The 15,134-nt window shown below is 35.7% G+C and overlaps 1 protein-coding gene across 2 annotated transcripts in view; it reads right to left on the minus strand.

Annotated features, from left to right (window-relative positions):
* Positions 1–6,940: 6,940 nt before the first annotated feature.
* The window catches only part of LOC306888374 (guanine nucleotide-binding protein G(o) subunit alpha), a 94,265-nt gene continuing 86,071 nt past the window's right edge, over positions 6,941–15,134 (minus strand). The window contains exons 7-8 of one of the 2 annotated variants that reach the window (XM_079446613.1): positions 10,944–11,097; positions 6,941–8,986 (exon numbers count right to left, since the gene is read on the minus strand). In XM_079446613.1, the coding sequence (XP_079302739.1) occupies positions 8,799–8,986; positions 10,944–11,097 (342 nt within the window). In that variant the 3' untranslated portion in view covers positions 6,941–8,798. Of the gene's footprint in view, positions 8,987–10,943; positions 11,098–11,440; positions 14,998–15,134 lie in introns of those variants that run through there. The other variant, XM_079446614.1, reaches the window with a different exon arrangement.

The raw sequence follows: 15,134 nt of genomic DNA on the forward strand, positions 1-15,134 counted from the left end.
TGTCGCTGCATGTATGATACTGCGGTTAAAAGTAGCTGATGAATAAAGACTCTTCTATCTTCACTGCATTTTTAACCTGTTCATTTTTAACTAGGTTACTAGGTAGTAGTAACTAGGTAACTAGGTAGTAGGTTCTATACTTCCTACATTTGTTCGTTTCTTTTTTATTAAACACACCCATCTGTTTCTGGCTGTCACATAACTAGATGATAGTTATTTGTTCTCAAATTGTGGAAAATCTGTCAGATGGAAATATATTAATTTAATTCAAATGTAATTGTATTGCCTGTGCACATTTAAAAAAAAATACAACAACTTATATCTACAAAAACCATTTGCACTAAATTAAAATTGTAAAGCAAGTAATGTGTGTATGTGTGTGTGTGTGTGTGTGTAAAAGCCCATGTAAAAGCTTACATTACGCAATTATTAGTTTAGCACCCATTAGTGGTAACTGGGTGCACATATTCCCTCGGCCCACTAATGTATGTTCTCATATTAACACTCCTGTTGTGTAGTAGACCTGCATTAGTGCCATTAGAGTTGAACAACATTGTATAAAATGTTTTGCAAATTTTGACAAGGCTCATAAAGTATAAGAGATTACAGTGTGCGATGGGATTTTGTGCCCTGTATATGACTCCTAGCAGACTGCATGTGATGAGTTTTAGCTTGTCTCTGATTTTCTCTCATCCTCTTTCTCATGCATCAGATTGAGATCTGCGGTGAGTTAATGTGTTAAAAGGCTGTGCTTTGGGCCAAATGGGGCGTGTGAGTGCTTTAATAGCACCACATAACACTCATTAATTAATGAAATATTCTGTGGTTACCGTCTGAGACCCATTTTGACAGAGTGCTCGCAGTCTAGAGGCTATAGGTGTCTGCTCCAATAGGTTTCAACTGAATGGACACAGAAGGTTTTACCCCTAAAAATCCACTCAGGGGTCACCCAAAAACTTTGTTAGAGTCTTTCTTCTATGTCTATGCGAACTATAAGATGAAAAAGTTTTGTGTAGTTCTCAGCAGTTTTGCACCTCACTGTTTCTAAATTGTTTGCCGCGCACAGCTGTGCTGAAAGAATGCATAAACAACAGATCAAGTAATCCCCCAGATTTTATACGTCTTCAACCCATGCAGTATTGCAAGTGATGTGTTGATTTGAGAATGTAAGTAGGGTAATCTTTTGTTCAGGTATGATATTAAATATTAAATTGCATCAGGCAAACAAGTCAGACACATAATAGCTCTGCTGACTATACAACTTTGGCTTTGTTGGTGTGTGTCTGCAAACTGAATGAAGCTCAGGTGCTGTCGAGATAATGATGTGATTTAAAAGCCTACCAGCCATTTAGTGAAGAAGCTAAACATAGCTCTGGAAGTCTGACACACACACATTCTGCTCTTAGAGGAAAAAAAGAGATAGCAATATCTATCTATCTATCTATCTATCTATCTATCTATCTATCTATCTATCTATCTATCTATCTATCTGTCTATCTATCTATCTTTATCTGATAGTCAGTGATTCTTGAGACATTTGTTTTAAAAAATAAAATTGGATTTCTCAGTTTTTCTTCAGAATTATGACATTACATGATCACTCACTAACCCTAAAATATTAGCTCACTGCAGATTCAGAAATATAGCCATCTAATACACAAGAAATCAAAATATAAATGTATCTTTAAAAGAAAAAAATATTACTTTCTCCTGAAAGAAGGAAGATCTATTTTTAAAAAGATTCATCTTTTATTAGGTTTAGCAGCTGTGTTCCTAGTTTTTTTGTCAACACCATCAGATATGTAAAAATACATATTGTAATTAGATCATATCAGGTCAGTCGCCATCCTGAAGATTCTTTTTTCATATTTCATATTAGGTCACACAGGCTCTGGTGAGTAGTTTTCATATTTTTGTCTTATAGATTTGTAGGTTTCAATTTATTTTAAGGTGTCCTTACAGTGTAATTATACATTTAAGTACTGATATTAATTAACTATTGCATGTAGCCTACTTACTATATGGTTAGGGTTAGGACTGGTTTATATAACCCCAATAGGGTTACTTGCATGTAATTATGCATAATTTGTTGTTATTATAATAGTAAGTACATGTAACGTGTAACAAGGACACCTTCAAATAAAGTGTTACTGATTTGTATTTTATAATTTATTGTTATTGATGTTGTTGTTATTATTATTATGTTTTTATTTTATGTAATTATTTATGCAATTTTAAAAAAAATCAGATTTTCTGTCAATGACATGCAGCTCCATCACAAATATATCCAAAATTAAGGTAACACTTTAGTATAGGGACCAGTTCTCACTATTAACTTGTAGCTTATTAGCATGCCGATTATTAATATATTTGCTATTTATTAGTAGGCCTACTTATAAAGTACATATTCTGCATGAGCATATTCTACATCCCTAATCCTAATACCTAACAACTACCTTACTAACTATTAATAATAACTAATAAGCAGCAAATTAGGAGTTTATTAAGGCAAAAGTCGTAGTTAATGGTTTGTTAATAGCGAGAATTGGACCTTAAAATAAAGTGTGAATAAAGACCTAAATAATATTTCTTTTAAAATATAAATACTTTTTTTTGTTTCAGATGGTGTTGACCCATAGATAAGGATAAACTTGCTCTCAAGGTGATAAACTTTGAACATGTTGAAGATAAATCCAAAATAATTAATTGATAGCTACTGTACATAAATGTGTGGTCTACACAAGAATCAGCATTGTCTATCTGTTTGCTGTATTTACACACACTAGTTATTAAGCAGCTCTCAGAAGGCGACGTCAGTGACTGAATCAGCAGCAGTCTGAGCGCCTGAGATGATTAACGCTGTTACCGAATCTCCAAGGCTCTCCCGGTTCTCACGCGCACTGCGCGTAAACAGCGCGCGGCTAGACTCGGGTGACAGTTGTCGCTGCTGGACTCGTGCCCTGAGGAAACCGAAGGGGGTGCCGCAAGGTCAGACGGCGAGACCTCCCGAGTTTGGCACTGGTGTCCGTCAGTCTGCCCGACTGAGGCGACTCGCTCATTGAGACAAAGCAAAATAACTATAGTTGAAAACACTCTCAGATTTCAGGCGAGAGTAGCCTACCCTATGTTTCCCGCCTGAAATATGACCGTCTGTTCTTCAGTGTTATTATCCGAGTCGCCAACGGTGTGAGAGTCTATGTGAGGCTCGGTTTATTTCAGACATAAAATCTTACTTCAAGTCACGTTTGCTGTCTAAAAGAGGCCAAATGATTATGTCATATGACATTTACAGAAAACGAACCCCATCCGCAAGCATTTTAACGTGCTTTTTTATAGTGACTTATGACTTCTGCAGTTCACATGTAGGTCCTCTTTTTATAACCAGGTATATTTGGGAGAGAAAATATATGAGAAAATGAAATGTCACTGTGACCGTCTCTCGGTGAGGTCGAGCTGATGGACTATTTCAGTTCCGGATCTGTCCACCAGAGGGCGGGCTTGATCGCGTGTTTTCTTCTACTGCTCGTGTTTTCTATCATTCTGTTATTTTCATACACAACCAAACTAATAAAATCTACGTATGAATCCTGTTTTCAAATTTAAAACTCTTGGTTAGCTGACAAACAACGTACAACAAATATTTATGTAGCCTATTAAAAATGCATGAAAATGTATGCATGAAATCTCTGTCTGTCTGTCTGTCTGTCTATCTGTCTGTCTGTCTGTCTGTCTGTCTGTCTGTCTGTCTGTCTGTCTGTCTGTCTACAGTTGGGCAAAAAAGTATTTAGTCAGCCACCAATTGTGCAAGTTCTCCCACTTAAAAAGATGAGAGAGGCCTGTAATTTTCATCATAGGTACACTTTAACTGAGCGACAGAATGGGGGGAAAGAATCCAGGAAATCACATTGTAGGATTTTTAATGAATTCATTGGTAAATTCCTCTGTAAAATAAATATTTGGTCACCTACAAACAAGCAAGATTTCTGGCTCTCACAGACCTGTATCTATCTGTCTGTCTGTCTGTCTATCTGTCTGTCTGTCTGTCTGTCTGTCTAATTATGAAACAAAAATATCACACTGTTGTTCTAGCCAACAAGTGTTGTAATTAATAAACTATATAAATGTAAACAATGTACAGTCTCTAGAGGAAACACATTTTGTGTAACGACTTTTGATTTATACGGAACCTCATAATTACTGAGATAAATCCTATGTGATGAGTTTGTAACTTTCTATGTATCTATGTACTCTTTTGAAGGATGTACTCAAGGGATTACAATGTTTGCATCCTGATTGAGTCCAGAGGTTTTTCCAGAGGTTTCATTGTGAGAAGAACAGGTAAACTGCACTGAACAGACGGCATCATTCCAGCAGTGATGGGACATTGGAGTAAACCATGCAGTTTCCATGGCAACAGCAGCTTTGGGGTCTTGACCTTTGTGACAGAAATTTAATCAGCATTTTGTGCTGGCCATCTCACTACTCACCACACCGCACACACAGACCCCTTCCTTTTTATCTTACTCTCACTCTCTTTAGCACAATGTCCATTATTATACAGCAGGTTGTCAGCATGATGCATAATGTGTTTGGAACAGAATAATTTGAATTATTGCTTTGTGCCCATGCAGACTCAATGGTTTTATGCCGTGTGAAATAACAAATTCACACTATAAAATTTGTGACAAAATACATAAAACTAGCAGTGATGAAAGCATTAGGCATTGCATGCTGAGGAAATCTGCACCCGGCCGTCTCCTAGCAACAGGCAGATGATGGTGCTGCACTATAAATAACGTGTGTGTGTGTGAGAGAGAGAGAGAGTGTGTGTGTGTGTGTGTGTGTGTGTATGTTTGTGGAAAAATAGTTGACAGGTACAAGGTCCTGGGATTGAATTTTAGGGCATACCAAGACGCTACACTGACTCATCATTGACAAAATTCTTCATCACAGTGAGCAATACTGTCAACTATAAGTGATACTCAGATAATGTGACCAAATAAAATCCAGTCATTTTATTTTACAATTTTTCAGTGTTCGTGTAATCAAATTAATGAATTAGTGTCAGTAGAACTGATTGTGTGCAGCACTCAATGCTTTGTAAACATTTTGTTTAAAACACATTTTAATCGCTACATTTAATTAAACATCATTACACTAAATTCTTCATTGGGTCCATTTAGCAGTTCTGCAGTAGGCCTTTTGGTGGCCCTCATGTGCCTGGCACAATCTAAACCTGCTGATTTGAGCTTTCAACTTGTTTAGATGGTTGTTATTCCTATGGAAGGCAAAAAAAAAAAAGAAAAAGAAACAAAGAAAAAAAAAAGGAAGCTATACCTGTCACCGCCAGAAGAGGGGGAAGGACATTTTCTCTTCTTTCCATTGTGGCCCGCCTTTCATTGTCTGGTCTCTTCATCCATTTCTGTCTCTTTCTGTTGTCTTATTGCCATCAATTTAAGGCAAATAGTTTGATGAGGTAAAATACTAATATATACTGTAACTAGTAGTATGCAAAAAAAAATGTATAATAAATATATATATATATATATATAATATACACATTACTGTTCAAATGTTTGGGGTCTACCTGATGCAATGATAAATTAAGTAAAAGTAATCCGTAAAGACACTTATGTAACAAAACATTTCTGCTTTAAATGAATGTTGTTTTTTTGAACTTTGTATTCATCAAAGAATCCTTGAAACAATTTATCAGGGTTTCCACAAAAATATTATGCAGCACAACAGTTTTAAATATTGATAATTAGAAATGTCTCTTCAGCACCAAATTAGCATATTAGAATTATAATGTGACACTGAAAACTGGAGTAATGATGCTGTAAAATTCAGCTTTACCATCACAGGAATAAATTACATTTTAAAACGTATTCAAATAGAAACCATTCAAATTTGTCATATTTCCCAATATTGCAGTTTTTACTGTATTTTGCCTTGTTGTGCATAAGAGACTTGCTTCAAAAAACATGGAAAAATGATCCCCAAATTTCAACGGTGGTATATGTATATATATATATATAATTGGTGTCACTGAGGCACTCTTTCTTCACTGTAGCTATATAAAGCCTTTGTGTTGAGTTGGGTGGACAGGAGTCGATACCAATTACCTCTGCAGTTTCCCATCATAGTCTGCATTTCATCCTGCCATCTTAACACACACAAACTCTTCCTCTCATTTTCTCTCCCTCTCTTTCCATATGTGAAGCTCTCATTGCAATTATCATCCAATCAGACTGGCACAAAGTGGCGCTTCTTCTTTTGAAGCTGTGGTATTGAGTGACTGAGCATCTCCTTCTCTCTCCAGAACGGTCTGAAGACACACTTAAGAGGCACAGAGACATAATTATTTCCCTTGGGATCCAAGCACACTTCCTCCATGTCCCCTATATTGCATACTAAGATGTTGACAGTAAATATAGCACACATTGGTGAATAGGTTGTAGTACTTTATGTTGAATCGAAACAGATCACCTTACATTTAATCATGTGAATACTGTCTGTCCTTTTAGTATTGTATTAATGTTGGTTAAGTTTACCTTAACGCATCCTTTCGTTCATACGCTAACTGATCTCTGTTGGTATCTGTATCGTCTCATTGTAGGCCTCACTCATTTGAGCAATCAGTGAAATATATAAACGACAATGCAGTTTAGCAGTGGAATGAATAACAATCAAAAGCGAAAAGCTCCAGGTTGTAGTCATGAAAACTGTGGCTTTTAATGTAAACACTACATTCGATTGGTTTTCCAGCACGAACATACCACATGAAAGAACAACCATTCACTAAAGAAGAGGGAGAAAAAGCAGCACAAAAGCATTCACTTGGAGAGAAAAAGAAAGGATTAAAAAAAGAAGGGAAGGAGAATCAAAATCAACGGTGGTGTAGATATTTTTAGTTTTTTTTCTCTTTTTCTTTGAATTTCAAACTGAGAAGGCAGAGAGGGAGGAGAGATACATCTTTCCAAATCTACGTGTGATAGGTGAGAGCTGTGCTTTTCTATGCAGACCTGGAAGGTGTTTGAGTACAATTCTCAAAAAACCAAGAGAAAGCGCATGAATCTGTACAGCCGTGCACAGCCCCGCCCTCTCCGGCACCGGGGGCGGAGCCGTGCCACCAAAAAGTGGTTCGTTCAAAAAAATCAAACAAATAAAAAAATCAATACATATACTGTAATTCAGGCTAAGTAAAAACATTGCAATGCAGGGCGAACAGGCAAAAAGAATCGGTACAGTTCATCAACATCAACATGGGTAAGTCAGTAAGAACGGTTCAAGAGTGGATCACAGGAACCCTTGCAAAATTCTTTTTTTTTTTTTTTTAAAAAGGGGGAGAGAGGGAAAAAAAAGTTCTGTAGCTACAAAGCACAAGAAATATACCTTTAATAATATTACAGAATAATCATTGATATTGGTATTGTTATCATCGTCGTCGTCGTCATCATCGTTTGTTATTATTGTCATCCTTTTTTATATTTTTTTCTCAATTATTTCTAAGATTCTAGAACTGGAGGATCTACAGCTTTCTACAAAGACTGACAGCCCAATGACCTTCGTCTGCAAGCCTCCACATCATTACCCTGAGCCCCACATCTACCCGCCCACCCCCTAAACCCCGCCCATGATGCCCATTCTTTTTGCTGCGTCTGTCTTTTCTGTTTTTTCTTTTTTTCCTCTTTTTTTGTTCTTTTTATTTTGTGTTTTATTCTTTATTTTCGCACCATTAGCTATGTGAAGCAGTTAGCTGTTTCTTTATACAAAGGCTGAGGGGTCATGCTATCAGTGACAGGGACTCCAATACCCAGCCAACTAAAACAGGAAGAAACCTAGGGAAAAGAAGGAATGAAGAGGAAAGGTGACCACGGACAAGAGGTAGAAGAATGGACGAGGTGTAGTAAGTACAAAGGAAGTGTGTGGGACAGATGATCAATAAATAAATTAATAAATTAATCAACAACAATACAAAAGTAAAAGTTCCTTACAAGACAAATGTTAATAAGTTCCCATAACAGTGACCTAGTGTTTCTACTACTACTCCCAGACACGTCATTCTCAGAAGATTGGCACTGATATGACACTTGCAATCATTGTACTGGTTTGACAGGCCCCGGGGTCGCATGCCAAGCGGCCCGGGCCCTTCCCCAGAGAGCTGACCTACGGAAGTGACGGGGATGGGTAGAGATGAAACGTAAGAAAAGCCTGGGTGTTTCCATTCTCTACGATATCGAACGGTACTGCAGCGATTCAAAATCGAAACAAGGACACGCTACAACTGACTTGAACCGTAGTGCTCAAGGCTAGCATAACCGTGGATTTAGCTATCGTCACATTATCGTCAAAGTAAATTCATGTAGCCAGGCAAACATGTACAAGTCATCCCTCCTGACTGATATTCGTGTAATAAATATACATACAATGACATAAAACATAAAAAAAAATAGTCAAAGAAAAACATTTATCAAAAAAAAAATGAGGGTTTAGTTAAAACGATAAAGACACAGTGGAAAACGGGGAGAACAAAACGTATGACAGCAAAGAAAAACAAAAAAACAACAGAAAAAAGGTCCCAACTTTGTTCTAAAACCATAAAGGCTGGGTTTCTATAAGAAATCAGTTCTGTTGGCAGCTCTTTGAAAGACAAACTAAAAACATTTCATATATATATAATATATTTATATATTTGTATATGCCTATTTTAAAATTATCATTATCATTATTTACCAACTTGCATTTTCAATAATAATCATTTCCAAAGAAGTGGCTCGAGAGGGAAGGGGCGGGCCTCAGTACAAGCCGCAGCCTCGCAGGTTGTTAGCGATGATGATGTCGGTCACGGCATCGAACACCACCTGGATGTTTCCTGTATCCGTGGCACAGGTCAAGTGACAGTAGATCTCCTTGTTAGGCGAGCGATTCTTGCTTTCAAATTGTGCTTGGATGTAAGCAGCTGCATCGTCGTAGGTGTTTGGACCTACCGAGGGAGACAGAGATCAAATGAGTATGTGAGATCTGATATTATGCCAAAAATAAAAATGACATAAAAGTGGCACTCTGATCTTCAAATCGGCTTTGTGCTTGTCACTCATTAACCCATTATATAAAATGACCTTGGTGACTTCTGACATTCACAAATGTCTCTTCTCTTCCGTTCTCTAATAGCCATGCATTCTTTAACTTGGTTCCTTATGAAGCAAAAGTCCCATTGGGAAGCTGCTGTATCTTGGTTATGTACGAGACCATTTAGATCAAAATTATTTGAACACTTTTGAACATTTTAAGTCACACTTAAAATGTCTAAGTTTCATTTCATTAGAAAAAAAAAATCAAAACAAGATCTAATACTAGGCAATGCTTTTCTCGGGTGTCCTAAGTAACCACAGATGGACTTCATAGATCATATTATGAACAAACAATATTGAACAATATATCAAGATGCTGAGATATTGCATATTGCATTTATCAATTTATAATTACATTTCCCCCCGGTTTCACAGACAAGGCTCAAGCCTAGTCCTAGACTAAACTGAAAGTCTGAGCTGTTTCAACTGAAAGAAACTTGCACTGACTGATCTTAAAATATGTCAGTGCCTTTGTTTTGTCTCAAGATGCACATCAGCAATGTTTTTTCTAAGGCATATTTATAAAAATTACTAAAATGTCTTAATTGAACTATGGCCTAATCCTGGCTTAGGCTAAACCCTGTCTATGAAACCGGGCCTTATTGCTTAACTTTAGTTAATTATAATTAATTTACCAATTTAATTACATATAAAAGTACAGTGTATAACCTTTGATTATGTAATTATGTAAGTATATATATATGTATATACTTACATATAAAAGTACTGTGTTTTCGAGCAATATATTAAGATGTTAATTATATTGTTTAATAATTTAACCACTTACTTATTCATTTATAATTAGGTTAATTATAAAAGTTCATTATAATCAATTTACAAGTTTTATTTAATTACATACACTTTAATTGTCATAATGCTACTGTACTTAAGTTAGAACAAAATATCAAGATGCTGAGATATTGTATATTGTTTAATAATTTATGTCTACGTTTATACATATACTGTACATATAATACATTGTCTAAGTACTTTTGTCTTAATTTTGAACAATATATCAAGATGTGGCGATAGCTTTATTAATGTTAACATTGTAATTGTCAAAATATTTTTGTCTCAGTTTTGCACAATATATTAAGATACTCAGATTTTATATATTATTTATTTATTCATTTACTTCATCATCAATTTATAATTATATTCAATACATTTACTTTGTTAATTCAAATAAATTAATACATTTTTACCAAATACTTTTGTCTTAATTTTAAACAATATATGACAGTGCATAAGATACTGTGTATTCTTTTAATTAATTAATTGTTTAATTATTAATATTATTTTAAAATTTAGTGTAACTAATTACTATTCTGTAAACTGTTCTGCTTTTAAAGTGTGCTTTTGAAAAAAAAAGAAAAAAAAAGAAATAACCTTTAATATTTTTGTATATAATACAAATACATTTTTTGATCGTGGTTTCAGTGTCCAAGTGCTTTTTGGGGCTACTGTATGTGGAAAGCATCACGGAGGGTGCTGCTGAACAGGAACGGGTCTAACGGAGGCAGTGAATTGCATTCTGCCGTCAAGAAAGTTTGACAGACCTGCAGACATCCCTCTGTGCCCACCTTTTACCCATGACTGCACATGCAATATTCAGTTACTGCTCTAGAACACTGTAACATGGGAGGTAAAGGATAGAGTTCATACTGTGAATCCAAACTAATGGGTTTTTGACATCACTAACCCTGACCTGACCAATCACAAACATCCTTCTGTTCTGATGAAACGGTGCTACCAGAGTTAAAATCTGTACATTTTTATAGGCTTTTTAACAACAGGAAGCACTCTTACCTGTGTATTCAGGGAAACAGATACTCAGGGGAGATTTCTTGATCTTTTCAGCGAATAGGTCTTTCTTGTTGAGGAAGAGAATGATGGAAGTGTCAATGAAGAATTTGTTGTTACAGATGGAATCGAACAGCATAAGAGACTCGTGCATGCGATTCTGCGAGAGGAGAAGAAACCAGAATGGAGGATAGACAGAGAAAAAGAGGCAGACAGAAAAAACAGAAATGTTTAGTGGAGAAATACATACAGCAACAGTCAAGATAAGCAACTACAGTAGCTGAAGCCCACAAAAAGCAAAGGAAGAAACTATTGTTTCAACCTACATAAGAAATGTGATTTCAAACTAACAGTTTGGTGAAATTATTAATATCTGCTCACTCCAATAGTGATGATTCACCACAAAGATTCTAATTATGCAGAGAAAATCATATAAACAGTACTCAAAATCTGTGTATCTTGCAGAAGATGCAGGACTCAAAAATCTGGCCACACACCGGATTTCACGAGTACTTTATTCATTCATGTCATATAAATAGACATCAATTGTTCAATAAATAATCACAGCAGTGAGACACACATACAAACAATAATTACAGCAGTTTGACAAAAACAAACAAACAATTTGATGGACGGTGAGATTACAGTAATATGTGTGATGGGAGAGCATGTCTGCCAGGTCCTGCTGTATTTACTCAGAATCAAATATGAATTAAACACTACACTTTCAAATTTAAGTACCATTTCAAGTAAATTATGCTACATTAGCAAAATGTACCGCTTGAACTTATCACATTAGTCAGTCTGATGAAAGGAGTCTGGACACGTCACCAACAGTTATTTGTACTGCGGCTACAAGCCAGGGAACAAATTGACCTTTGTCCCTAAGCAGCGGACAGACTCAATTACCCTTGAGTTTCTTTACCTCGGCCGCTGACCTAATTACCCATGTGTCTGACCTGAGAATTGACGTGCATTAGCCTGCCGTCTCGTTACTCGTCATACCTTAAAATCCAAATCCAAATGTTATGGCCCATCAAACTGGGATTAAGGTCAAAGTAGTTTACTAAAAATGATATTGCTTTCCCTTTACACTCTTTGTTTGGCTTCTAGAATGAAAGTCACTATGCGGCTACACATACGCTCTCGAAATGTATGAAAACTGACCATTAATCCACCTGAACAATGGCTGAAAGGTGCTTAGTACTGACACTGGCCTTATAATAACACATAACTGTTCAAAGTTGGCACAATTCAGCATGTTTTACATCAAGAAAACCTTCAGATAGCATGTTTTGGCTTTTGGTTTATGAAAGGAATCAGTGTCTTTTGGCTGTCTGAAGTGAACAATTGAATTCAATCATATTTCTAATAGATTAACAGTAGGTTTAAATGTCAGAAAAAGGTTTTGCTTAATATTTTACTTATGTCAGGGTGCATATATGACCCTGGACCACAAAATCAGTCATAAGGGTGAATTAGTTTGAAATTGAGATTCATACTGAATAAATATGCTTTCCATTGATGTATGGTTTATTAGGATAGGACAATATTTGGCCGAGATACAACTATTATATAAATTAACTATTATATAATTTATATATATATAAATTAAGGTTTGATATATTTAAAGTAGTAAATTTACTAAATATCTTGATCTTTACATAATATCCATGATTTTTGGCATAAAAGAAAAATCGATAATTTTGACCCATACAATGTATTTTTGGCTATTGTTATAAATATACCCGTGCTACTCATGACTGGTTTTGTGGCCCAGGGTCACATATTATGAAGCTTGAACCTCTCAAAGACAGTCAAAGCAAAAGGTTAAGGGAGTCTCATTAAAATAAATATTTAAAAAAATTATATAGGACTCCACAGGGTCTTTCAGATAATTTAGTCATGCTGTGCTTCTGCTGCCAAATTACAATTTGTGTGGCACAAGATTAAAAATGCCTTTCATCAGACATAAAAAAAAAAACGAAAGCCAAAAACCGTTTAAAAAGTCAACCTCCCTGAAAGTAAGTGTATAGTTCACACATTGACTAAAGTGATCCTATGGAGAGATGAATATTAAGAAGCACTGTGTACACATATAGCAGCAAACATCCAAAGCATATATGGCACTGTGAATTATTGTCAATTACAGATCTGTGTTTTCACATACACAGAGACTCGAAGCAGGCCAAGGTCTGAGTTCAATGTATTGCATGTGTCTGCCTATTCCAGAGAAACCAAAGAGTCTTTTCAGCTCTGGTCCATTCAGTACCTGCTACATTCAGTCTCACCCCTAGATAAGACTAGCACTACTGCACACTGTGTGTGACCAGCAATCAAGCAGAATAGTATAAAATAGACTGAACTACAAATAAAACAGCAGACAATGTGTGGTAAGACAGCTCTGTGATTCTATTACTTCAGTCATACTAATATGAAGCATGTTACTCCAGTTGTTGCATGTGTGCATGTGATTATTATGTGTGTGTGTGTGTGTATACTGTTCAAAAGTTTGGGGTCATCTTTTTTTTAAATTAATTAATACTTCTATTCAGCAATGATGCATTAAATTGATCAGTAAAGACTTTTACATTATTACAAAAAATCTATTTCAAATAACTGCTGTTATTAACTTTCTACTCATCAAAGAATCCTGAAAAATGAGTCATAGCTTCCATAAAAATATTAAGCCGCACAACTGTTTTGCACATTGACAATAAAAATAAAACAATAATTCTTAAGCACCACCATCAGCATATTAGAATTATTTCTGAAGGACCATGTGACACTGATGACTGGAGTAATGAATGCTGAAATGTTCTGTAGCATTTCCATCTCAGGAATATAATACATTTTAAATATATTCAAATGGAAATGTTAAATAGATACAAATATGAACATTAATGTCTTTTCTGATCAAATAAAAGATGCAGCTGTGTTAAAAACAAATTACTGACCCCAAACTTTAATGAACAGTATAGATGCATCTGATATGCATGTGGTACAAATCCAGTTATTTTCTCTTTGTTTCAGCTTTGTCTGTGCTCAAAATGCAAAAAGCTAAAAAATAAGACAGATCTTGAATCTTTGGAATGTCCTGGGTGTCTGGTTTAAAAGGTCCAAAATCCAATTTTGAAGAGTAACACGTCCTGTTGGTTTTTTTTTTAGGATGCTAAGAGGCTAACATTTTTGTGGTTTGGCTCAGGGCATCGGACATTTGCACTCTCTTCTAAATGCCAAGTAAATGTCAAGCCTAGTGTTTCATCAACACTCTGAGATTGCTGCCAACTCAGAACACATGTAATATGAGCCAGTTTGTGAATATTCACTGAAATTCATATCGCATAATGCATTCATTTGAAAATAATACATGTGTATAGAACATCATTATAGTGCCACATAGTCATCGGAATTTTAAATATTGCCATATAACCTCACTGAATATGGAATTATTTATCTGCATACTGTGTAATAAGAACAAGAGAATGTGTCAGACTACAGTAGGGAAAAATAGCAAGTAGTGGATGTTTGACACCAATTTGTACTTTAAAATATCTCCTTACCTCTCTCTAACACACCAGGAAGGTGTCAGGAAGGACATTCAAAGCAAATTCCTGTATTTGTAACAATGTACCAAAATCAATAGTTGAGTTCAGACCTTCGGTTTAAATTTAGCACATAAATTAAAGAACAAGTCTGTGAGAACTATCAAATATTTCCAGATTTGAGTTAGTTCTCACCTTATAAAAGGCCATTAAATGACCTGATGGGAACACATGTGGAGACATTTATAAGTATAAAACAAAGAAAAAATGTCATATCTGACAACAGTTGCCACTGTATTCTGTGTAAGAGCTGGGCTTCACTGTGGATTAGTAAAGGCCACAGAAGCGCAGGTTGTTAGCGATGATGACATCGGTGACAGCGTCGAAGACAAACTGAATGTTGTTTGTGTCTGTAGCACAGGTGGTGTGCGAGTAGACCTCCTTGTCGACTGACTTTTTCTTACTCTCATACTGGGACTGAATGTAGCCCACCGCTTCCATGAACGTGTCTGAACCTGCAGCACAGGATGAGTAAATAAGAAATAGTAAATTAAAGAAAAGAAAAGAGTGAGGGAAAAATAGGCCTTCTTTTTTAATTAAAGAACATTTGGAATGGGGAGCAAAAGAGAATAAAAACAACGGTGCTAAATGT

Source organism: Barbus barbus (assembly GCF_936440315.1).
Source record: "Barbus barbus genome assembly, chromosome: 22".
Taxonomy (NCBI): domain Eukaryota; kingdom Metazoa; phylum Chordata; class Actinopteri; order Cypriniformes; family Cyprinidae; genus Barbus; species Barbus barbus.